Genomic DNA, 25,234 nt, shown 5'->3' with positions numbered 1-25,234 from the left:
AAAGATTCCCTGTTCCTTAGAACGTAGCAATTCTTAGAAACACAAAGGCATTCTAAAACTTGGCAAGAAAACAGTGACTCTCCCATAGCTGCCACAGAGCTACCATGATTTCCTAAATGCCAACATCACGCTAACTTATTGTCTTGCTAACTTGCTGTCTAATTTAATCCTCACACAACCTTGCGCTGTGTGCTACGGTTGCACCCGTTTGCAAACCATAGAGAAGTGGACTAAACCTGCGGTGATTGACAGCCCTGAGGTAAATCCACGCTCCAGGGACCACTCCGCTATGTGAAGGCAGGAATGACCAGCTTCTTGGCTGCCCTTAGGTCCGGCCTTGAAACAAACCCTGCATTCTCAGTTAACTGTAGTTGTTGCTTTTAAAGTAACCGAAAAGTAACCGCTAGCAGCTTCTATGGAGGTAGTTCTTCTGCACATAGCTCTAAAGCCAAAACATAGTATTTTAAAGATATGGTTTGTTCTGAGAGAGGGTCTTGATATGTAGCCCAGGCTGGACTTGAGCTTATGGTCCATCCTTCTGCCTCCCTCTTCCAAGGGCTCAGATTACAGACATATACCACTACATCCAGTTCACGGTTTGTACCTCTATATAAGTCCGTGGACTATTTATTTTAGGGCGTATGCTTATGTCGTCTCATAGTTTTATGTCCGGTGAGTCACTTTTTAAAGTGTCACTTTGCCACAGGGTAAGAACTACCATTCCACTAGCTTCCTTGCTCCCCATTTGCTTCACTGTAAGCGACCACAAGGGGGCGCAGCAGAGGACCGCCTTAGGGCAGCCATTCAATGGGGTCCTAAGCTGCTGGTGAATGACAGCCAGTATCTTCACACTGGTGTGGACCTCCGTCCTAGGGGAGGCACCCACTGAGCCCCTCTGGCAGATGTGGGAACTGAGAAGACTAACTCATCCATACCCATCATTGTCTCGCTGTTGTGCACCGTCAGCTTGGTGATGGACAGAAGGCTGCCGTTTCTGTATTCCAGACCATCACTTCAAGCCCGTGGCCCAGGAGAGCAGAGTGCTAGGCAGGAAAGCCCTCTGCCTCTTACCAGTTGAAAACCCTGAGTGACATTTCTGAAATGTGCCCAAAGGTCACTGGGGTGGACAGAAAATTCAGATTTCTTTAGAAAGCTCAGCAGACTGGTCCATGAGGTGTACTTCCTCTTTAACTCTTCTCCGACGGTTTATGCAGGAAGAGAGGTCATAAAAATTCACTTGTGTGAATACACACTTAACTCTGCAAAAAAGGTTTTTTTGCAAGTTGTGAGAAACAGCACCCGAGGGCATAAGAAGATTTGTTAGGTTAACTCATCCTCAGGGGTGGAGCTTACTGGAATGACGGGGTTTTTACCAGATAACCCATGGCTGTAATATCAACATCTAGAAGCTGAGACAGGAAGATTCCCATATGTTCAAGAAAGTGAAACAGAAACGAAAAAAACAAAACAAGGTGCACGGGAATAGACTTCAAGACCAGAAGATAAAGGATGCCTCTGCTTTGCACCCCAAAACTACAAGACATGCTGGAGCCCAAATGTCTCAACCCCATGCTGTAAATGGCCACTTTCTTTTTCTTTTTTGCCAGAACCTAGAAATTTCTGTGAGTTTCTCATGGGAAGAGGACTCCAGGAGGACACACCATGAGTCTCTCAGGCCGGCTTACTAACAAGCCCACAAGCAAGGGATGAAAGCGTGGAAGGTCTATTGGACCTGGTCAGGATGTCAATCCCTCCTTTCTGGCTAACCAGGGCTCTTCAAGAGGAGGAATGAATCCTGGGTGCAGGCTTAGTTTAGTTTAACTTTTTAAAACCTTCTGGTAATACTTCACACATGTTTTAAGATAGATACCTGAGGTGTTATGTCTGAGGAGAAGAAAGCTGGAAAGAAAAAGGACCCAAACTCTCTGCCTCTAACGTTTCTGGGTAGTGAAACACCAAGGACAGACTTCAGATTTCAGACAGGAATCTAATGGACACAGGGCTTCGCAGAATTAGAGCCCTTAAATTAAAACAAACAAACACTAAGGGGTTGTCACATTCTAGTCTCCTCACTTAGCAGAGAGGTAGTCCTCTGCCCGAAAGTGGATCTCCTAGTCAGTAGCAAAGCTAGGAGACAGAAGCTTGTTCCGGCAGATTCTGTGTCTACATCTACCTGGTCCTTCACGACACAGTCGATCCTATCAGATAAAGTGTCTGAAGACTGTCAGGCAGAGAATAATCCATGGAGGCAGCCCAGGCTGAGAAAAGCTTCTGTCATCTCTTAGCCCATTACCCCAGTCCTTAATCACAACAGGAGGGACAGAAAATGTTATCTTATCAGTTGTTTGGAAAAAGACCTGTCATTTGATCTGTTTATTTGGAAGCAGCCCTGCTGAACTCAAGAGTTTGCTCTGAGTCTGAGTGGAGTAGTTCACGTAGGGTCTGCCACATCCCTGGCTCCAGGGCTCAGCGGGTCTCCACGGATGAAGGGCCCAGGCCCTGCTTCTGCAGAGTGGAGAGGGAACCACCTGTTCTCTTCAATAGGGCTACGGTAGACTCATGCTCCTCCCACCACGGCTGAAAGAATAGTACCTTGTTTAAAATGGGAACGATGCCCCTCCTCTGGGGGATGCTTTCTAATTCCACACAGAGGCCCTGGCTAACGACTGCAGTCTTGGGTCAGGCTCCACCTCAACCCTTTGGAGAAGCCAAGGTCCACAGGCCTTTTCTTGCTGTCTCCCCTTAAGGATCACTGTCAAGAACTCAAGACTTTCCACCCATTTCCACCAAGCTCATTTGTGAGAAATGCCCAGGAAAAAAAAAAATGGAAGTTAGCTTGCATCTTCTGCTCTGACTGCACAGAACTTTCTGTCAGACTCCAGGAGACAATTTAAGTGGAAACAACATTAAATACAGAGCATCTGATGCCAGTCCACTCCCGGCTGGAGTCCTCCCGGCTGGAGTCCTCCTGGCTGGGGTCCTCCCTGCCCAAAGCTGAACTCACCAGGGCAGGAGGGCAAGCTCTCTGTCTCTAAACAGGGAACCAAGGCAATATCTTTCCCTCTCCGCAGAGACTTCTTGCTACAGCTGAGATTAACTAGCTCTGAGCAAACCCTTCAGACATGCCCCACCCCGACCTCGCACAGATTTAATTTAATGAGAAAAGCAGAGTAGGAACAGTTACTCAAACAAAACCCAATAACTCAGCCCCAAAGGAAACAGGCAAGGAGGAGTGGCATGCAATGCTAGATTGTGAGCCTGGTACTGCTGAGGGAGTGACTCCGGGGAGGGGAAAGGGACCCTGGCCACCAGCCCTCTTCAGCAGAGGCGGGCAACCCGTGCTAGGAGTCCTGAGCTCGGGCTCCTCCCTCACCCAGCACTCACCTGCAATTCCCTGCAGGAGCCCGCAGACGTTGAAAATGCTTTTCTTCATGATGCTTTGCACGCACATGCTGAAGACGGACACCAAGGCCACCACGGAGAGAATGAAGATCCCCATGGCCAGGAAAATAGCAGTGGCTTGCCAGAAACCGCTGGCGATCTCCCCGAAGCTCTTGGCGTAGGTCCCACACAGTGTGTCCCGAGGGACTTGCTGCATGCCCGGCGTGCGGATGCAAAGGATGCCCAGGTAGTAGGGCTCCGAGTCAGTGCCTGCCGGCTCGGCGCCGGCGCCGCGGGTCTTGGCTTTCCCAATCAGCCAGTCTGCGCTCATGAAGGCGACGAGCTCGGCAAAGGCCACTACGATACTCAGGAGGGTCCAGAGCATCGAGCGGCAGGTGACAATGACATGACACATATTGATGTTCACGGTGGGAAGGCGAGACAGGAGTCCACGAGGTCAATCCAGAAAGACAGCGGTGAGATGCGAGGGGGCCCGGAAAGGAAGTCGCGGCAAGGGTCGCTTAGTCCCGCGGTCCGAGGCGGCAGAAGCAGTGAGGTCCCGGTCCGGGGCTGGCGGCATTCATACGGAGTGGGAAGTCCTAGCGGCCAGCGGCCTCACCTATGTCCAGAGAGGAGGAGGGTGAGCGGCTGGCCAGGCCCCGCCCCGCCCCGCGCCGCCCCACCCGGGACGCCCGCCACCTTCCCGCCCACCTTCCCGCGCTCAGCTCCCAGCCCCCGGCACTTTCTGGATGCCATTGTTCCTCGTTCTGTGGCAACACTGAGTGTTGTGCGCGTGGTTGGGGACTTCATCTGGCTCCCACCAACCTTCTGCTGGGGCACTCACAACCAGGGCCACTGCCCCAGCAGCCAAACATCACAGATGCAGGCATGGCCAGCAGGAAACTTTGCCAATACCCTGGCAGCCCCTTGTAGAGTTCGTGAGGCAGTGGCCACTGCTGTGCTGTCTCATAAACCGAGTTCTCTAAAACACCAACAGGGTTTGCTATTTAACGGCAGAGAGTAGAGACCAACAACCTGGTAATTAGACACCAGCAAAGTATTTGGTTCCTAGCTGAAGAAAATGATCCCAGGAGAAAGAATAAACAAGACGGTGCTGCCCAGACTTATTTCCCATCCATTCTTCACGTTATTTTAGAGAAGTTATTTGATGCTTGCTAAAACTTTTCCAAAAGCCTTAAAGAGGTCACGACTTGAGAGAAATCACCCAAAATGGTGCACTGATGACCGTTAACTGGGCATCATGACAGCTGGGTCCACTTGTTGACAACATAAAGTGGTCCTTGAAGAATGCATCTCTTGAATTGTCCCAATTCATCCCCTGTCCCATTCACCCCAGGTCTTGGACTCAACATGCTCATTGTTTCTGATCTCACAGAGAGCCCATTCTTGCTCCTGAGGACACATGACTTCATTACCAGAGGACTTGTGCCCCAGTGGCTCAACCTTCCTTCAGAGTTTGAACCCTCCACCAGGGCTGGCACTGCTGGTCTACAGAGCCCTGGTTCTCTGTCCCCTCTCCAAGGTCAGGCAAGATCATACAGCTCATAGCTGACATCTGGGCAAATGGCCCTGCTCTGAATGACTCCATCTCATTAACCGAGGTCGTGTCAACGCCGTGACAACTACAAAGAACCCCTTGAGAGCTGGGCTTGGGTGAGGCAGGCAACTGTGGGACAGGGAGGGAAACAGGGAAATAACAAAGTCCACTGTCAAAGCTTAAAATGGTGGTTGGTATGCCACACACCAGCATACTGCTTGCTGGCTGACAGTCCAGAGAGCTGCAATGGTACCCGTCCTACAGAACAGGAAGTATCTAAACCATAGCACAGTAGACAAATGGGATGTTATTCCTAAGACATCGTCTGCACAATATGAAGGTCATATGTGCGTAAACTGCCAGGCTGGGCTGGGCTTGGTGCAGGGAGAAGCGGCGTGTTTCATTAAAAACCTTTTGGAATCCCTGGGCTCTAGAGCCATCGCCACCACTGCCTGGCCATGTGGATGAGTAACTTCTCACTGTCTCTCCATCCACAACTGCACTGGCTGCTTTTGTGTGTCAACTTGACACAGGCTGGAGTCATCAGAGGAAGGAGCCTCAGCTGAGGAACTGCTCCATGAGATCCAGCTGCGAAGCATTTATTTTCTCATTGAGTGATCGGTGGGGGAAGGCCCAGTCCATGGTAGGTGGTCCCATCCCTCGACTGGTGGTCCTGGGTTCCATAAGAAGGTGGGCTGAGGAAGCCATGGGAAGCGAGCCAGTACGCAGCTCCTCTGCATGGCCTCAGATCCTGCCCTGTTTGAGTCCCTTTCCTGACTTCCTTCGGTGATGAACAGCAATGCTGAAGTGTAAGCCAAACCCTTTCCTCCCTAGCTTGCTTTTTGGTCATGGTGTTGTCACAGCAATAGGAACCCTAACTCAAAACAACAGCCTGCATGGAGACTGCAAGGCTGCGCCTCCCTTGTGAGATGGTTGCAAGGGATGAACAGGAGTCTGTGAGAACACCAATTCCCCTCCCCGCCGCAGCTTTTCTCCAGCGCCACTGGTCTGATGAGAGCTGACCCAGCAGAGGTGCTCCGTAAGCCAGTGGTCATGATGAAAAAAACTGAGTAAAACTGAAAAACACCACTTGGAGCTACCGGTGCTGTGGCTCTTGTCGAAGCCTGCCTGGTGGGCTTCCTGGGAAGCGGGCTGATCCCACGCAGTGCTTCTGCACTGCCTGAGCTAGACATCCAAATGCGGCTGGAGAGAAAAGATTAGCACGGAGCCCAAAACACAGGTGTCATTCCCAAGCCCTTCTCAGCAAAGACTGCAAGAGAGAAAAGCCTGAGAAACAGGGAGTTTCGCAGAAGATTGTTTATAATGAAAACGATCGTGCTGGATGAGAGCTGGAAAAGGAGCCAGGACTCCCTGGAGGCCCTAGTGGGGCTGCACCTGCCCAGCCTGTTGAGAGAAGTAGAGAGACCTCTGGAACACCCCTTCCACCCCTGCTGATTGGAAAACCAGCTTGCTATTACTTCCAGCCCATTCCCACCCTTGTCCCTCTTTTATTGAAAATGGCTTCTCAGAATACATTTGTCCCCTAGTTGAACTGCAGGGAGGGCTCTGTCACGAGCTCTCGGGTGGCTTGTACCAAAGTGCCAATGCAGAGTGTCAGCTGCACTGCCCGCAAGCCCCGTTCTGAGTCAGGAGTGCAATGAGGCTGTGATCTCTGTGGGGAAAGGCTGTGAAGCTCCAGGCTTGAAGGCTGAGTAAAACGGTCCATGCCAAATTCAACGCGGGATTATTTATGGGTTCACATGCTTAAGCTTAGAAAGTAAAGCACTTTTCCCATCTGTATCCAACGAACCCTTCCTCTCCTCCCAAACAAGGTCCCCTGCTTGTAAGGGGATGGCTGAGATGAGGTCGCTCTTCTGTTTTGAACTGTGGGATGAGACGCAGGCTCCCAGCAAATTTCCTAACCGCAGCAGTGAACTGGCCTGATAGTCTAGGCTGACTAACAAGGCAGCTTCGCCAGCTCACAGCAGAGTCAGGAGAGCAGGACAAGGGAAGACTGGGAACGCAGCAGGGGGCTTGAGTAGGCTGTGTTCTGTGAAAAGTCCCCATTTGGCTAAACACACTAAAAGGCAGCCACCTGCTGAGACAACCTCCCTGTCAAAGGGGAAATAGATCTTCATTATAGATCTTTGTTAACCGCAGGGGCCCCAGGCTCAGTACTCCTCAGCAGGGGCCCTCTCTGCTGTTAACTGCCATTTCTGTCCCTCACACTCCTCCTCATAAACCACCTGGGAAAAAAAAGGCCACTAGATACATCTCCTGTCTAGAATACCCGTCCTTACTGTCACAGGCACAATAATTGTGGCTCACCTGGACAACCTCTTACAGAAAATAATGCTAGCAAAGTGTCAGGATGACCCATAACAAAAGCCTCTGTGGGGAAGAAAACGGGAATGGCACGGGAAACGACAATAATCCCATCATCCAGATGGAGAGCTGGGAGGAATTTATAGTGGCAGGGCATTATATCCTGGATCTAGCGTTCACCCAGCTCTAACTGTACAAGAAAGACTGTGTGCCGCAGAATATCAGGTCTCCATTTCCCCCAAGTTCCCGTTGTCAGAAGGGAACAAAGTGCACACAGAACCGGAACGAGGTGGTGCCCGCTGGCCAGCTTTCTGAGATTACTAGAACACAGACCCTGGAACAAAGTTCATCTCCACCCAGAAGGTGGAGGGAAGCCGGGATGTCAATCAGTGCTGCACCGCCTCCTACACTCCCAGCTTGGCAGAAGAGGCAGGCAGGAGAGTGAGGTGAGGTCGGGGCACCTGCTTTTCAATTTTATGATAATAATGTTGAACACAGGCATACATGGGCAAGAATAAACAAGGACCATCTGCGCACCCAACACCGAGATTCGACGTTTGATGTTAACGTTCCACTTATTCTTTTCCTGATCTAAAGTATAAATACAAGGGTTTTTTTTGAGCCATTTGCAAATGAGATGTCCTAATACTTCATCCCTAAATGCTTTAGCCCACACCTCCTAAAATAAGGTGATTTCTCCACATACCTATAAGACACTTAATCCACCCAGGCAAACAGTCTATTTATAGCCAACGCCTTGTCTATACTTCACCAAGTCCGCTCCATTTTCAGTCTTTTCCCCCCTTAAAGCCATGACGTGATCAACACTCATGAATTGCACTTGGTTAGTATCTAGACACGGACTGTCTTTCCTCCCTGACTCCCACCCACTCCCACTTTTCCCCCTTAGCCTTTGAGGCTGTCACCTTAAAAACAATAACGCCAGAAAATCTGTAGGTGAAATGGATGGAACTAGAAAAAGTCATCCTGAGTCAGGTAACCCAGATGGAGAAAAACAAACATGGCACATACTCACTCCTAAGTGTATATTATCTGTAAAACAAAGGACAACTATACTACTGTCCACAGACCCAGTAAGACAAGTTAAAAGGGGGGGAGGTGCCCAGATCTCTCTGGGAAGGGGAAATAGAAAAGTTTTCTTGCAACCAGGAAGGTCATAACTGAACAGCAGCAGTCTGAAGGCCCCAGGCCAGCTAGAGACTCTATGAGGAAAGGACACACTTGGTGTCCTTTGACATTGCTCTCTGACACTGACTTTCTGCCCACAACTCCTGCCCCTTGGCAGGCAATACCATACTGGGAGAAGGGCGTGCAGACCCTGTGACTGGGCTGGGAGAAGGGTGTGCAAGCCCTGTGATTTAGAGTGATACACATGCTTGAGACCACCTCAGCTCTGCCAATGAAAAGCTAGGGTCTCAGACAGGCTGGTTCCCGCGGCCCTGGAATAGAAGAGTACTCTGCTCCCCACAGCCGCAGTAAGAAACACGAAGTGGGCATCCACTGATGATCGGCACACCGCCCAAGCCACAGTGCCATGGGGTTAGCACAATGCTTGGGGCACAGGGAGTACCCAAAAATATTAGCTGGGGAGGGGGCAGAGATTCTGAGCTTATTAGTGAGACATGTTTCTTTTTGTTCCACATCCTACTGAGATTCCAGGGTCCCTCGGGCTCTAGTTTTGTGACCCAGCTCAAGGATGACAAAAAGAAAAAGGACTCAAGAAAGGGGCAGATCAGTGGGCCAAAAAGAAATGGCCCCAAGTCAGAGCTCTGGACAGGATGAATGACCCAGTCCGAGTCATTTGTCCGAGGGCAAACTCTGTAAGGATGTTCCCAACTCCAGCTTTGGTCTCCAAGGGACTGAAGATGTGCAGGTCCCTGGCCAGGGTGGTCCTTTAAGAACCTCACAGAAAAAGATATACCATACAGGTTTCAGAGCACAAAGTCTAAGCAGTTTACACTGGAAATACCAAAGACAGAGATGCTTTTCTATTGGTGAACTTTTCAAAGTATAGAAGAATAAAATACTAAATTAAAAATATAAGCTCCAATTAATAAATTTATTACACTAATCTGGGGGGACATGTAGTCATGTACCTCTGAGAAGACTGCATTTGTTTCTTGGTCCATCTCTGTATTATTGCTGTCTCCCCTAGCCACAGGAACTCCACAAGAGCTTGGCAAATTGGCCTTCATCCCCAGGTATTCTGCAAGCACAAGACAGCTGGATAAAGTCAGCTGCGTGTGATTTTGGAAGAGCGGGAAATCCTCCACTGCACTGCTTCCTGAAGGAGGAACCCTGGCTCATCTCCATCTCCTAGAGGGAGACAAGGGCCTAAGCTCCTGAGGCAAACTGCAGGGAGGCACTGGGGGAGCTGGTTAGAAACGCAGGCTCCCCCAGATCTTGTCAGAGCTTAGTGAATGCAGTCAGGTGATCGCTGCAAAGACAAAGGGAAGCATGACCCAGTGTGAACAGGACACAGCCAGCCACCTGTCCTCTGCCTAGCTTAGCTCTCCAGCTCCCAAGCTGAGGGAAACAAGGGATTCCGTCAGCAGAGCAGCTGTTCTCCAGCAAATCCTGGGATAGCAAGGGACTCCCTGAGAGCTGGACCCTTTACCTCAGAGCACAGACATGGCCTTCAGATCCAAGGCCAATGCTGCTATGAGGTGCAAACCACCTTGCATAGGCTGCTGTTGTCTCGGATTTTAATATCCACCAGAGGAGGATTTTCAAGCTTTTGCTCTGTGACTTCATACAACATACCGGTCACAGAAAAACAGGCATCCTGACTGCTGAGGGGTCAAAGGCACCAGCAAGTGCATTTTCTTTGCGCTGAATGTGCTATGCATCTACCTGCTTTGGGAAGTAAACTTCTTCCATCTTAGGACAGGCATCTCCTCCTCCTGTCTCTGACCCTCTGGGAAGACACTGAAGCTGGGAAGATTGTGCCCCACCCAGGTAGGATGTGTGCCAATGTTGCCAGTATCTGGAGGCACTATTGCCTGTCACATCACTGGGGAGAAAGGTGTATATGCTACTCATTCCTCATGAGTCAAAGATGCTACTAGGTGTCATACAAGGATAGCAAGGACAATAGAGAACTGTCCTGTGCAGATATTGGAGGTTTAGATCTAGAGGATCCTTGCTCTGGTGGCTTCCCACAGTTTGAAATGTATCAGTGTAAAACAGATCTCTGCCATTGCCACACCGACTTTCAGTGGTATCTCCTATCCCACAGTCTGGACAGAAAGGATGCTTATACAGTCGATGAGTTGGGTTTCTGAATTTCTGAAAGGTCCATGCTAGTCTGCATGGCTGAGAAACAGGATGACAGGAGGGTGGAACGGTCTTGCCAGAAAGGACTGTCCAGGAACGGGACAGTGTGCCTGCCTCTGCTTTCCCTTGGAAGTGCACTAAAATAACCTTTGTTTTCAGTAGCCACTTCCCCAGTCAAGCATGGTTTACTCACCTGTCACCCCAGCGCTTGGGAGGCTGGGGCAGAAGATAATGAATCTGAGGCCACTCTGGTTTCTCCCTAAACACACGCAACACACAAGCACACACAAACATACACACACACACAAACACACACTCTCAAACACACACACAAACACACACATACACACACATACATATATATATATACATACACACAAACACACACACCTAAAACTTTCTTTTTGTTTAAATAGAAAAAGGGGAAATGATGTAGGTGGGCCTTCTGTCTATGTGTTATTTTTATTGGTTAATAAAGAGACTGCCTTGGTCCTTTGATAGGACAGAAAATTAGGTAGGCGGAGTAAACAGAACAGAATGCTGGGAAGAAGGCAGTGAGGCAGATGCTATAGCTCTCCTCTCCAAGATGGACGCAGGTTAAGATCCTTCCCGGTAAGCCACCACCTCGTGGTGCTACACAGATTATTAGAAATGGGTTAATCAAGATGTGAGAGTTAGCCAATAAGAGGCTGAAACTAATGGGCCAAGCAGTGTTTAAAAGAATACAGTTTCCATGTAATTATTTTGGATAAAGCTAGCCGGGAGCCAGGTGGTGGGACACAGCCCACCGCTCCTTTTACACACACACACACACACACACACACACACACACACACATACAAACACACACACACACATAAAACACACATACAAACACACCTGTGGACTCTGCCTCTGAACCCTGCAAGTGTGACCACAGGCCTTCATCTCTTTCAGACTATCCTCTCCTCTTGACTGGGGTGGGCCACTCTGTACATGTATGAAAAACTTCACGTTAACAGCATGGACCGAGGAGACAATGGCTACATGATTTTCCTGCATCTGGCCTTCCACAAGCCCTGTTTGGCTCTGCTCTCCACAAGGGGCTTCCATTACCTGCTATACTTCTTGTGGTTTCAGCCTAGAAATCACTCTGTAGCAGTTTCAAACAGCCTCATTTCCTTGGGTATGGAGCACCCAGGAGCTCTCTCAACGCCCTGTTTACAATCCACCTCACTCTCCAGCCATGGCTAACCCCAGACCTTTCTAGAAGCCCACACTCAACCCCTCTCATGTGCAACCTGCTTCCCCAAGTCCTCTCTCAGGACAGCGCATCGTCTCTTAGGCAGGAATGGCCCCAGAAAGCAGGGCCTCTCGCCTATCCTATTTTCTAGACGATTCTTTCTTGAAGACCTCAGAAGAACACGTGTATATTTTAAACTTTACCCTCCCCTTTCTACAAACACCCATATGAACTCTTAAGATGGAGGGTCTTTCTCAGGGGGTTCGCAGCTGTGTCTGTCACAAGGCACTCACTACTGAGCAAACCAGTCTTCCGGGCAGATAGTTAGGTATGACTGTGCTAGGGGCACCATGCCCACCCCTGTGCCTCTTCAGGTCCAGAGCTACTTTTGGTTTGTTAATGAAGTGAAATGTTAATTACAAGGATTACTTTTTTTTTAAATCCTGTCCTGGAATTCACTCTGTAGACCAGGCTGGCCTCGAACTCACAGAGATCTACTTGCCTCTGCCTCCCGAGTGCTGGGATTAAAGGCATGTACCACCAACACCCGGCTAAGGATTACTTTTTATGCCATTGCTTTATATCATTTTAAACCACAGGTATTTTTGTAATGTATAATGCATTCTGTATCAGGCTGAAGTCTTAATGTGACCTCAGATGTCCTTCCAGGATCAATAGGGAAGTAACAGAAAAAGGTCCCAAAGGCAGGAAAAAACAAGAACTTGGAAATCAACTCTGGGGCACAGCAAAGGGCTTGCTCCATGCACCCCTGTTTAAGCGGCTGCGCTCTAGAAGAAATGACCCCAAGAGAACGCACTAGTGGCTGGCTAGTCTAGGGGCACAGCTGGGCAGCTCTGAACCCAGGGAACACTGACATCATTGGCACAGCAACTGCAGGCTTCCTGGCCACTTCTGTGCACAGGCAGAGAGAAATACCACTTGTTCAGACACAATGCCACCAACCAGGTCCCTCCCAGACACTTCACAAGCCTCACACAAGATAAACAGAGAGGATTATGCCACCTGTTGTTTCTGAGACTCTCAGTACAACCCCATCGAACACCAGAAAATCGAAGGATCAAGTAGAACGAGAGCCACTCCCTGTCTGGAAGCTTCTCAAACAGCTCCCGTAGACGATGACGCTGTTGTTTTGTGCCGTCCCTGTCTCTCCTGAGGACCGCATTCCCCCCCCCCCCAACTGACTGACCACAGGGCTTGCTTTGGTCATCTAACCTGAGAAGTGGCACACAACACCCCTAATCTATAGTTGACCAACTCTCCTTTCCATTTGCTGTGACATCAGAGACTTCATCTGCTGTGTCCCTAGCAACACGAATCAAGTGAACAGCCACTCTCAATGGCCACGTAATGGTAACAAAGCCAAACCTCAGCTGTTACCAGTGCTGAGACTTTTAGGGTCACAGCCAACGCCACCTCCTTGACACACTGCCTTTCCTTCCACTCAGCGTCCTCCTGAGAGCTATCAGTTACGGCTACCTCCCGCTCTTCCCGTCAGGGCTATGACCAGGAAATTTGCTTCTAGTACCCACAGGCAGGGTGCTGTGTGCTTTGCCTGAAGAGCAAGGACCATTCCCCTATGCCTACCCACCCCCCACCCCCTCTCTCACACACACACCAAGAAAACAGCCCCAAACACAACTCAGGGACCATTTGGCACAGTATAGAACAAAACCACAGGCTGTCCCAGAGGCTACCCTCCAACGTGTAGCAGGCCACGTCTTTCTAAGGATTGGAGATAACTGGGCCACCAACCAACAGAGGGAGACGAGAAGTCACCAAGGGAGCAGCAAAGAGAAGTTTGACTGCAGAGTAGGGAGACAAGCACGGGCAGCATGCAGGAGAGTGAAAGCCGAACCCTAGGCAGAGATTAACTATGGCTACACTCCCTTCTTCCCCACCTCCATCATAAATACTAATAATCCCCCTGAGAGTACAGTCCTCCCAGAGGTCAGGAGAGGAATGCACTTGTGTATGGAGATGGCGGCCTCCATCAGAAAACTTTCATCAACTCAAAAGGTTACTTCACTGCACACGATTTTAATCTGGGCATATTGCCTCCTCGTACACAGTCCTGTGTTGGCTTAAGGCAGTAATCTGATATCACTTTATCAGCTCAAAACTGCTGATAGAAAGAAATGTTAATTTGGAAGTCTACACAGACAGCTAAAATATGACAAAACCAAAAATTCTTTCCTTCCATCTTCACTGCCTGATACTGGACAAAAGCAAGCTGAGGTAGTTAACGTGCAGCCTGGTGTTAGGGCCCAGGTCCCTGGAGGCCATGAAAGAAGCAGGCAGAAATCTCTTTCTAAAGGAAAAGGGGGCTGGGTGGTGGTGGCGGAGCACACCTTTAACCCCAGCACTCAGGAGGCAGAGGCAAATGGTTCTCTGAGAGTTCAAGGTCAAGGCCAGCCTGGTCGACAGAGTGAGTTCCAAGACGGCCAAGGATACACAGAGAAACTTTGCCTCAAAAAAACCAAAAGGGCAGGGAGTAGTAAAGGGGGCAGACTATGAGTAGGACCCACAGAGAGGACCTACAACCTTCCAGCTCAACCTGTAACACAGCAGAGGTCTTGACCTGGACCGCATTAAAGTAAACACTCCAAGCACATCCCAAAGCCACCAACCTTACTCAGGCTGACTTCCAGACTCTCTGTGGAGAGTCACATTTCTAATCAGCTGCTGCTCAATGACAGTATCAACAAACTGGACCTAGTGACGTAAGACAACCTGTATCCTTAAGGCTCAGAGCCTAACAGAGATTGACCCAGGGACCGGGACAATGATAGTGGCTATTTACTTTTTCTTTAAAGACCTTTGATTCTTTGTCTGAGGCCATTTCTGTTTCTTAGCAGCAAGACGGACCAGTAGTAGAATCCAGAAAAATAAATAAATAAATAAAAAGGGATGACGTAAAGCAAAGGGCTGAAGTCTAGTCTCAGCGTGGTTTCCACGTCTGGGTGTGTTGTGGAAATAGTCTGTTTTTTGTTTCTCATTCGCATGGGTGCTGGCTTTTTACCTCCAAAGACACAAACCCCAGCCTCAGATCCCAGAGGCCTGCCTTACATGTCCCCACTGGTAAGAGCCAGCCAGCTCTGTGAGGCTTTTGAAAATCGCTCAAGTCTTATGTGCTGAGCACAAATGCAATAAAGAACAACACACACAAAAGCTTTTACAAAAGAGGCTCGGCGATCTTATCTATGTTCCCAAAACCTGCTCCCCACTAGTTAATTTCTGTCAGATTTAAGATCAATAAAAATCTTCAGTGTCCAGTATAATGATATATATGGATGGATATGACATATTGGAATCCACTAGATATGCTCATTAAAATACATAGAGATATTCTAGGATCATGGCCATGCATATACAAATATTAGTGTTGTGTAAACCTCATCCACACCCAGCTTATTAAGCATGATATGTTTCAATGATTTCACAATTAGTGGTCAACCTAACCAGTATTCCTCACCCTTCCCTAATGAGAATGCCAAATCCAAAACCATCAGCAAAGAAAGTTTAAATGTTCTGTATTAAGGAAAAACAAATCACCCAGATAGTTAGGATTCAAGTTATGCTTTAAAAACCGACCTTAAGTGCAGCCTTGGAAGGATCCCCACGTTTTGAGCGAACACAAAGTTCGATAGATGGCTTCAGAAGCCCAGGGGCTTGCCAACCCTGAGTAATCCTTAAGCTCACAGAGCATCCTTGGCCTTGAACACTGGCTGGCATAATGGTTCAGGAATGCGCCACCAGGGAGAGGATGCCCAGTGATCCCACCTTCTCCAGGGCAGCCCAGGTGAAGTCACTGCAAGCTCAGAGAGTTCAAGAGGGTCACAGGACACACACCCCTTCCAGTCCCTCCCCTTGGGATCCTGAAATCCATGTGCTTGCTCACATGACCTAGTATCATCTTTCTGGGAACAGGGGCTTCTCATCACAGCTGCCATGCCTCCACCCAGTATCTAAAGGCAACTTATGAGGTCATGCCAAGGCATCTGTCTCTGGGGCCATTGGTCTGCTTCATATTCAAATATTAACTTCCTGTATAAACAGAGTCATATGGCTGAAAAGGTATAGTGTGGAGCCAATCCTGTTTCAACTCTATAACCCAGGCCTTATCATTAACTAGTATTGTGTTTCAATAAGATTTACCTTGATAAAAATTATTTTCTCATCCTCAAGGAAATAGGGTGAAGGAAGCAGCTCATTAAAGAAGTAGCTCCTAAGGGCAGCAAACACTGGGCTGACTGAGCAAGGGATAATTGGCAGGCTGCTACACAAAACTGTTCAGGAGCCATGGCAAAGGACGTAGAGAAGACATATCAGCTCCCCTTTCTGATCTTTCTTTGGGGTAAGAAACCCAATTCTAACTCTCACTCTTGAGAATACAGTAGAACAGACCAAACACAGCTTAGCTTTTGGGCTAACAGTTAAAGGCCCCCTTTGCACATAGCACCAAAGATAGACTCTACAGTTTCTCAGCTCTAAAAGCCTTGGTCCTAAAAGGGCCCTTCCTTCTTGATGCACTTTGCTTCCTATTTCAGAAAATGAAACGTGTGGAATTATGAAGACTGCTAAATGCCACAGAGCAGGGCAGAATATAAAGGTTTCACTTACTTTTTAAAAAGTCTGGAGGAGCAACCACCCTCTGGTGGCCCCACCTGCACTTTGAGGACCACATACCCCCTAACAAAGCAGACCCCAACAGATTAAAAAAAAAACTGGAATAACCACATGAATCTTATCAGATCACCACAGCTTAAAGTTAAAATTCAACAACAACACTAATTTCAAAAAGCTCACAAACACATTGAATAATACTCAACTGAATCACCATTGGGTCAAGGAAAAAGTAAAGAAAGAAATTAAAGACTTCCTAAAATTCAACAAAAATGATCACACAATAAATATACCCAAATTTATGGGACACAATGAAAGCAGTGTTAAGAGCAAAGTTCATAGCACTAAATGCCTACATAGAGAAACTGTAAAAAATCCCACACTAGTGAATTAACAGAACACCTGAACTCTCTAGAACAAAAAGAAGCAAACTCACCCAGAAGGAGTAGAGAGCAGGAAATGATCAAATTGAGGGCTGAAATAAATAAAATAGAAACAGGGAAAACAAAGAATCAATGAGTCAAAAAGTTGATTCTTTGAGAAAAATCAACAAAACTGACAAATCGTTATCTAAACTAACCAAAAGGCAGAGAGAGAATATCCAAATTAACAAAATCATATATGAAAAGAGGATTTAACAACAGACACAGAAGAAATACAGAGAATCATCAGGTCTTATTTCAAAATCCTGTATTCCACAAAATTGGAAATTTTAAAGGAAATGGACAATTTTCTGAATAAGTACCACATATCAAAATTAAATCAAGACCAGATAAACAAATTAAATAGATCTATAACCCATAAATAAATAGAAATAGTCACCAAAAGCCTTACAATAAAAAAAAAGCCCAAGGCCAGATGGCTTCAGCACAGAATTCTACCAGAACTTCAAAGGAGAGCTAATACCTATACTCTTCAAATTGTTCCACACAATAGAAGCAGAAAGAAAACTGCCAAATTCTTTTAATGAGGTCAAAGTTACCCTGATACCCAAACCACACAAAGACATTACTAAGAAAGAGAATCACAGACCAATCTCATTCATGAACATTGATGCAAAAATACTCAATAAAATATTGGCAAATCAAATCTAAGAACACATCAGAAACATCATCCACCATGATCAAGTAGGCTTTATCCTAGAGATGCAGGGAGGGTTCAACATACAAAAATCTGTCAACATAATCCAACATACAAACAAAGTGAAATCAGTGAAATAAAAAAAAAAAACCACATGATCATCTCATTAGATGCTGAAAAGCCTTCGAGAAAATCCAGTACCCCTTCATGATAAAGGTCTTGGAGAGAGCAGGGATACAAGGAACATACCTAAACATAATAAGGCAATATGCAGCAACTCAACAGCCAACATCAAACTAAATGGAGAGAAATTCATTTCTCAAAGCCATCCCACCAAAATCAGAAAGAAGACAAGGCTGCCCACTCTCTTCATATTTATTCAATATAGTACTCGAAGTCCTAGATAGGACTTCAATAAAAGGAGATCACGGGATACAAATTAGAAAAGAAGTCAAACTTTCACTATTTGCTGATGATATGATAGCATACATAAGTGACCCCAAAAATTCTACCAGAGAACTCCTACAGCTGATAAACACCTTCAGTAATGTGGCAGGATACAAGATTAACTCAAAAAAATCAGTAGCCCTCCTGTACACAGATGATAAACAGATTGTGAAAGAAGACTGAGAAAGAAATCAGAAAAAACATCACCCTTCATGATAGACATGAACAACATAAAATATCTTGAGGTAACTCTAACCAAACAAGTGAAAGACCTGTATGATAAGAACTTTAAGCCTTTGAAGAAAGAAATTGAAGATGGTATCAGAAAATGGAAAGATCTCCCATGCTCAGCCAGGTGGTGGTACACATTTTTAATCTCAGCACTCAGGAGGTAGAGGAGGCAGATCTCTGTGAGTTCAAGGCCAACCTTGTCTACAAGAGCTAGTTCCAGGACAGGCTCCAAAGCTACAAAGAAACCCTGTCTGGAAAAACAAAAACAAAAACAAACAAACAAACAAAAACTCCCCATGCTCCTGGATAGGTAGGATTAACATAGTAAAAATGGCAATCTTACCAAAAACAACCTACAGATTCAATGTAATACCAATCAAAATCCCAGCACAATTCTTTACAGATCTTGAAAGAACAATACTAAATTTCATACGGAGAAACAAAAAACCCAGGATGGCCAAAATAATCCTGTACAATAAAAGAACTTAGGGAGGCATCACCATCCCTGACATCAAGCTCTATTGCAGAGCTGTAGTAATTAAAACAGCTTGGTATTGGCATAAAAAGACAAGTGGATCAAAGGAATCAAATTGAAGACCCTAACAACCCACAAACCCATGAACACAAGATTTTTTACAAAAAAAACCTAAAATATAAAATGGAAAAAAGAAAGCATTTTCAACAAATGGTGCTGGCATAACTGGATGTCAACATGTAGAAGAATGAAAACAGATCCATATCTATCCCCATATACAAAACTCAAGTGCAAATAGATCAAAGACCTCAACATAAATCCATCCACACTGAACCTCATAGAAGTGAAAGTGGGAAGTTCCCTTGAATGCACTGGCACAGGAGACCACTTCCTAAACATAAAACCAGTAGCACAAACACTGAGAGTAACAATAAATGGGACCTCCCGAAACTGAGAAGCTTCTAAAAAGCAAAGGACATGGTCAATAAGACAAAATGGCTGCCTACAGAATGGGAAAAGATCTTCACCAAACCCACATCTGATAGAGGGCTGATCTCTAAAATATAAAATAACTCAAGAAACTAGGCATCAAATTACCAAACGATTCAATTAAAAATGGGGTACAGATCTAAACAGAGAATTCTCAACAGAAGAATCTCAAATGGCTAAAAGTCACTTAAGGAAATGTTCAATATCCTTAGTCATTGGGGAGCTGTGAATTAAAACAACTCTGAGATACCATCTTACGTCTGTCAGAATGGCTAAACTCAAAAACACTGATGACAGTTTATGCTGGAGAGGATGTGGAGTAAGGGGAACACTCCTCCATTGCTGGTGGAAGTGTAAACTTGTATAGCCACTTTGGAAATCAGTATGGCGAAATCTCAGAAAATTAGGAATCAATCTACCTCAAGACTCAACAATACCACTTTTGGGCATATACCCAAAGGAGGCACACTCACACCACAAGGACATTTTTGCTCAACTATGTTCATAGCAGCATTATTCATAATAACCAGAACCTGGAAACAACCTAGATGCTCCTCGACTGAAGAATAGATAAAGAAAATGTGGTACATTTACACAATGGAGTATTTACTACTCAGCAGTAAAAATCAATGATATCTTTAAATTTGCAGGCAAATGGATGGAAACCAGAAAAAACATCCTGAATGAGATAACCCAGACCCAGATTGCTCACTCAGAAGTGGATTCCAGACATAAAGCAAAGGATAACCAGCCTACAGTCCACAACCAGAGAAGCTAGAACCCTCTTCCAGAAATGGATGGAAGCAGATGCAGAGATCCACAATTAAGTAGGAGGCCAAGCTTCTGGAGTACAAATGAAGGGAGGAAGGATACAAAGGGATCAAAATCATGATGGGGAAACCCACAGAATCAGCTGACCTGAGCTAGTGGAAGATCCCTGACTCCATACTGACAAATGGGAAACTGCATAGGACTGAACTAGGATTCCTGAATACAGGTGACAATGGTGTGGCTGGGTAGTGCACAGGGCCACAGGCAGTGGGACCAGGATCTAACTCTAATGCATGAACTGACTTTGTGGTGCCCATTCTCTATAGAGAGGTATCTTGCTCAGCCTAGACACGGGAGGAGGGGGGCTTGGTCCTGTCTCAGTGAGTTGATAGGACAGACTCAGCTGATTTCCCAGGGGAGGCCTTACCCTTTCTGAGAAGAGAAAGGGGAATAGGGGAAGGGGAAGGGGGAGGGAGCGAGAGTAGAGGAGGGAGGGGGAATGGGATTGGTACACAAAAAGTAAATAAATTAAAAAAAAATAAGCAGGGCAGAAAGCGGTAAGAAAAAAAATGATGGGTATATAAATCTACTTGGAAAACCTGTGACCCACAGAGATGGTGTGTGTACATTTTTTCCATTAAATTGTATAGTCTATTAAGTACAGAAAAGCAAACTGTTAAAGCTAAAAAGAAAAGCAAGCAAAAATAATGAAAAAGTGCATTGGTGTCACCTTGTGTCATGAAGGACAAGGAATGAGGAACAAACGCATATGAAGACATCCCAGAGGAGAAACCAACAATAAGGGAGACTCCTCTGTACGTCCGTTAGTTTCCAGCAAGAGGTAAAGCTCTTTTTTATTTTGCAGCATTACTATATGGAACTGTCCTGTAAAACTAATGCTGGCTATTTATTCCTGTTCCTTGGTGAATTATTAAAATCAAGCCGTGTGATTCTCTCGTTGAGTGTGAATATTCCAAGAAGGTTCATTTACATCTACCCAGCAGCATATGCCTCTAATTGTTTTTTATTAGGGATCCAATGAAACATCTCTTTTGTTATAATCAACCAAATGATTCAAATGACACTTAAAAACCCAACATTCTGGCCTGATCGTCTGGGGGCGAAGTGACCCAGGTAACTTTAATCTAATTTTTAGCTTCATTTCATATTATACCAGAGATAACAGGTAACTTTAAAATTTTATTTTGAAAATTTTGGTCAAAAGCAGAATTTCACAAGCTTTGGTAAATGGATCCCATTGACATGATGACCCTGGATGGCAAAGGCCAATGGATAGAGATTCTGGCAAGATCAGTCATTTTTGGTCACTACATATATCGGTCGGAGGGGCCACATACTTGAGCCAGGAAAATCAAACTCTCTTCCCATCATGTTGAGTTTCATGTTATCTTACTTCCTGGCCTTTGTCCCAACCTGCCTTTTGGTGTGGGTGGCTAAAACCGTTTTATGTTTGTTTTTTTTTTTAAATTAGGTTTTATGACATCATGGGATGGGGGATGAAAATGGTGGCCTTGTCGGGCTGCTACACGTATGGAGCAATAAATAACTGATCCTACTTCTGCCTGAAGAATCGAAGTGCTAAGATTCCTCCAGACAGTGCAGGTAATGGATGTCCAAGGCAAGAAATAAAACCACATTAACACTGCAAAAGAACTCCCACGTCATCCTCCTCTTCCTGAGAATCATGCTCACTGAGCATCTCCTAAACAGAACCATTTTAAAGGGAGTCTCTTGGTTCAGTGCTCCCAGAGGGAGAATTAGATTACTGAGCCTTTGGTGGCCTTTGTACTGAGAGCAGCCACAGATTATCTGAGCCACACCCTAACGTTCTACAGAGGCGAGGCCTGGCATGAATCTTGGGCAACCTGAAATCCTGTATGCACTGAGACTGTTCAAAGTCTGAAGAAATGAGTGTAGGCAATGGGGCAAATGGGTGGGTGGCAGAGACAAACTAATCCAGTTACTTCTCTACTCCTGGGGAGCCGTCAGGAGGGTTGCAATCAGCAATGTGCCAAGGGTCTTAGTAGGCCACTGGGAACTCTGGGTGGAATGGGAGAGATTCCCCAGGAGAGCACGTTGGGACTTTGCTAGGGGCATACTGGATGGGAAGTCAAGATATGGCTAATTACACAGCAGAGTCACAGATAGGAAAAAGGAGGGCATTTTCCAGCTCCTACTGAGTAACCCTGGAAGGCTGGGTAAACCCTTTTAAAATGAGTTGAAAAGAGTGGGCTCTGCCCACATAGTTTATGCTCTAAGCAGGGTAAGTTGCTGTGTGAGTGTGCACGTGCGTGTGCCTATGTGTGTGTGTGTGTAAGTAAAATAGTAGCTAAAAAGGCATAATCAGGGCATATTTGCTAGGTATTTAGCAAGATGAATTGTGTGTTCCTAAAGCTTCTTTTATCCATTCACACTCTGCTCTGCAAGTACACCTGCAGCCAGAAGAGGGCATCAGAGCCTATTATAGATGGTTGTGTACCAGCGTGTGGTTGCTGGGAATCAAACTCAGGACCTTTGGAAGAGAAGCCAGTGCTCTTAACCCTTGAACCATCTCTCCAGCCGCCCTACCCTATTCACTTTTTAACTCATGGAATCATTTGTGAACTCTGCACTGATATTCAAGGAATCAAGGTGGCTTTTATATGAGTCTAGTGTTCTGATCCAAATCCTGGGAAGAAAGAAACTCCCAGGAAGCATTGCAGGGAGCAGGGTGTCAGGCAGTTCGAAGAGAAACTGTGTCCCTCTGGCCATGGGGCCAGAATGTGGGTGGATTAGGAAAGTGGAGAGACGCATGACACACAGCATAGAGTGCTAGGAAACTGGTACAGACTGAACTTGTAACCATTCAAAAGGGTTTACACCTAGCAGAAGAGATCCGCGCTATCCTTGACTCAGGCAAATGAACCCACGAGGGCATGAATTTGTGACTGTAAAGTCCTTCTGCAATCGGCCCCTTCCCATTGAACTCTCGGCTCTCAGCACAGGCACCCTATTTCTCCATCAAAATTAATGCAAAGTTAAAGCGGCCTCTGATCATCCCTGGAAGCCAGACGATCCACTAGCTCTGTGAGTGAGGCAGTAGACCGAGATCTCTGTTCTGCCACCAGTGTTTGGCAGACCACATCCCCATGCCACACACAGCAGAGGCTAGAGTCTGGTCATGTGCTTGGTTCTGAGGCATGGGCTGGATGACAAAATGACAGCTCTCCAGCTGGGTGGTGGTGGCGTACGCCTTTAATCCCAGCACTTGAGAGGCAGAGGCAGGCGGTCTATACAGTGTAGGTCTATACAGTGAGGTCCAGGAAACCCTATCTCAAAAAACAAAACCAAACAAAAAAAAAGGCAGCTTTCCATCCTCAAAGGGTTCTGGGCATAATGGGGCCATAGATAAGACAGCGGGGGTGATTATAGCCCAGAGTCGCCAAGAGTGGAAGTAAGCAGACCACACACAGCAAATGTTCAGTGCACACTCTGTTAGGAGTCTGAACACAAGAAGACCTGGTTCATAGAAAGACAATGAGGATCCACAAAGTAGGAGTCTGGATATGTGTTTAGGATTGTTGATGCTGTCCTATATTGTGATAGGAGGACTATAATACTTTCCTATAAAAAAGTGACAAGATCCGGGCTGGAGAGAGGGCTCAGCAGTTAAGAATATGGGTTGTTCTTTTATTAATTGTTTCTCTCAGTGTCTATGCTACTGGGGTTACATTTAAGAAGTGGTCTCCTGTGCCAATGCGTTCAAGTGTACTTCTCACATTCTCTTCTATGAGATTCAGTGTGACTGGCTTTATGCTGAGGTCTTTGATTCATTTGGATTTGAGTTTTGTGCATGGTGACAGATATGGATCTACTTTCATTCTTCTACATGTTGATATCCAGTTATGCCAACACCATTTATTAAATATGCTTTCTTTTTTCCATTTGATAGTTTTGCTTCTTTGTCAAAAATCAGGTGTTTGTAGGTGTGTGGATTGATATCTGGGTCTTCTATTCGGTTCCATTGGTCCTCCTGTCTGTTTTTATGCCAATACCAGGCTGTTTTCAGTACTGTAGCTCTGGAGTAGAGTTTGAAGTCAGGCATTATGATGCCTCCAGAAATTCTTTTATTGTACAGGATTGTTTTGGCTATCCTGGTTTTACTTTTTGCTTTTCCATATGAATTTGAGTACCGCTCTTTCAAGGTCTGTGAAGAATTTTGCTGGGCATTGCATTGAATCTATAGATTGCATCCTGCTACATTACTTAGAGTGTTTATGAGTTGTAGAAGTTCCCTGGTAGAATTTTTGGGGTTGCTTATGTAAACTATCATATTATCAGCAGATAGTGAGAGTTTGACTTCTTTTCTGATTTGTATCCTTTTGATCTCCTTTTGCTTTCTTATTGGTCTAGCTAGGACCTCAAGAACTATGGACAGAATGGACAACCTTTTCTTGTTCCTGATTTCAGTGGAATCGTTTTGAGTTTCTCTTCATTTAGTTTGATGCTGGTTGTTGACTTGCTGTATACTGCCTTTATTATGTTTATGAATTTTCCTTGTATCCTGCTCTCTCCAAGACCTTTATCATGAAGGGATGTTGTATTTTGTCTAAGGCTTTTTCGGCATCTAATGAGATGTGGTTTTTATTTTTCAGTTTGTTTATATGTTGACAGATTTTCATATGCTGAACCATCCCTGCATCTCTGGGATGAAGCCAACTCTCTCTTGCTGAGAACCCAGAATGGATTTCCAGCACCAATATGGTGGTTCACAACCATCTGTAATTATAATTTCAGGATCCCTGAAACCTTTTTTTTTTCTGACTTCCATTGTACCAGGCACGCAAGAAACAACCAGATGCCAGGGAGAACCATGATCAAAGAGGCCGCTCAGGGCTGTGCTGCCAGACTCAGGATACCTACCAATGACAAAGAGCAACGAGGAGGGTCAAGCGGCTCCTACTGTTGTCCAGGGAGAAGGAAAGCCAAATGCATCGGTCACTATGGCAGAGATGGGGGCTAGAGAAATGTTCAGGATGGGCAGTCAGACTTGAGACCTAATTGTCACAGATGTTGCTAGGATGATGCCCAGATTTCTATGTGACTCCTTCCCAGGAATAAGCAACACTTAGACAGGACATGGTCCACGTCAAGAGGAACTTGAGAGTCCTATAGACCTGCATCAAACACTCAGGGGAGATGGAAACTAGGGGAGTGAGGAAGGCCAAGGGGATGGAGGCGCTCGGCCATAGTGATGGTGTGTAGTGAGAAGACAGAGGGCTAGGGATGGACCCTGGGGTAGCACCAGCCCAGG

At 46.2% G+C, this 25,234-nt stretch overlaps 1 protein-coding gene across 4 annotated transcripts in view; it reads right to left on the bottom strand.

The window, feature by feature from the left end:
• The window catches only part of Lhfpl2 (LHFPL tetraspan subfamily member 2), a 150,692-nt gene that overhangs the window by 18,469 nt on the left and 106,989 nt on the right, over positions 1-25,234 (bottom strand). For 3 of the 4 annotated variants that reach the window (XM_087896794.1, XM_087896797.1, XM_087896796.1), the window contains one exon: positions 3,385-4,000. In XM_087896794.1, the coding sequence (XP_087752920.1) occupies positions 3,385-3,796 (412 nt within the window). In that variant the 5' untranslated portion in view covers positions 3,797-4,000. Of the gene's footprint in view, positions 1-3,384; positions 4,001-9,381; positions 9,492-25,234 lie in introns of all 4 variants that reach the window. The other variant, XM_087896795.1, reaches the window with a different exon arrangement.

This window comes from Myodes glareolus, chromosome 15 (assembly GCF_982192425.1).
Source record: "Myodes glareolus chromosome 15, mMyoGla1.1, whole genome shotgun sequence".
NCBI classification, from domain to species: Eukaryota; Metazoa; Chordata; class Mammalia; order Rodentia; family Cricetidae; genus Myodes; species Myodes glareolus.
Note: the sequence above shows the minus strand (reverse complement) of the source record. Positions and strands in the feature narration are given on the sequence as shown.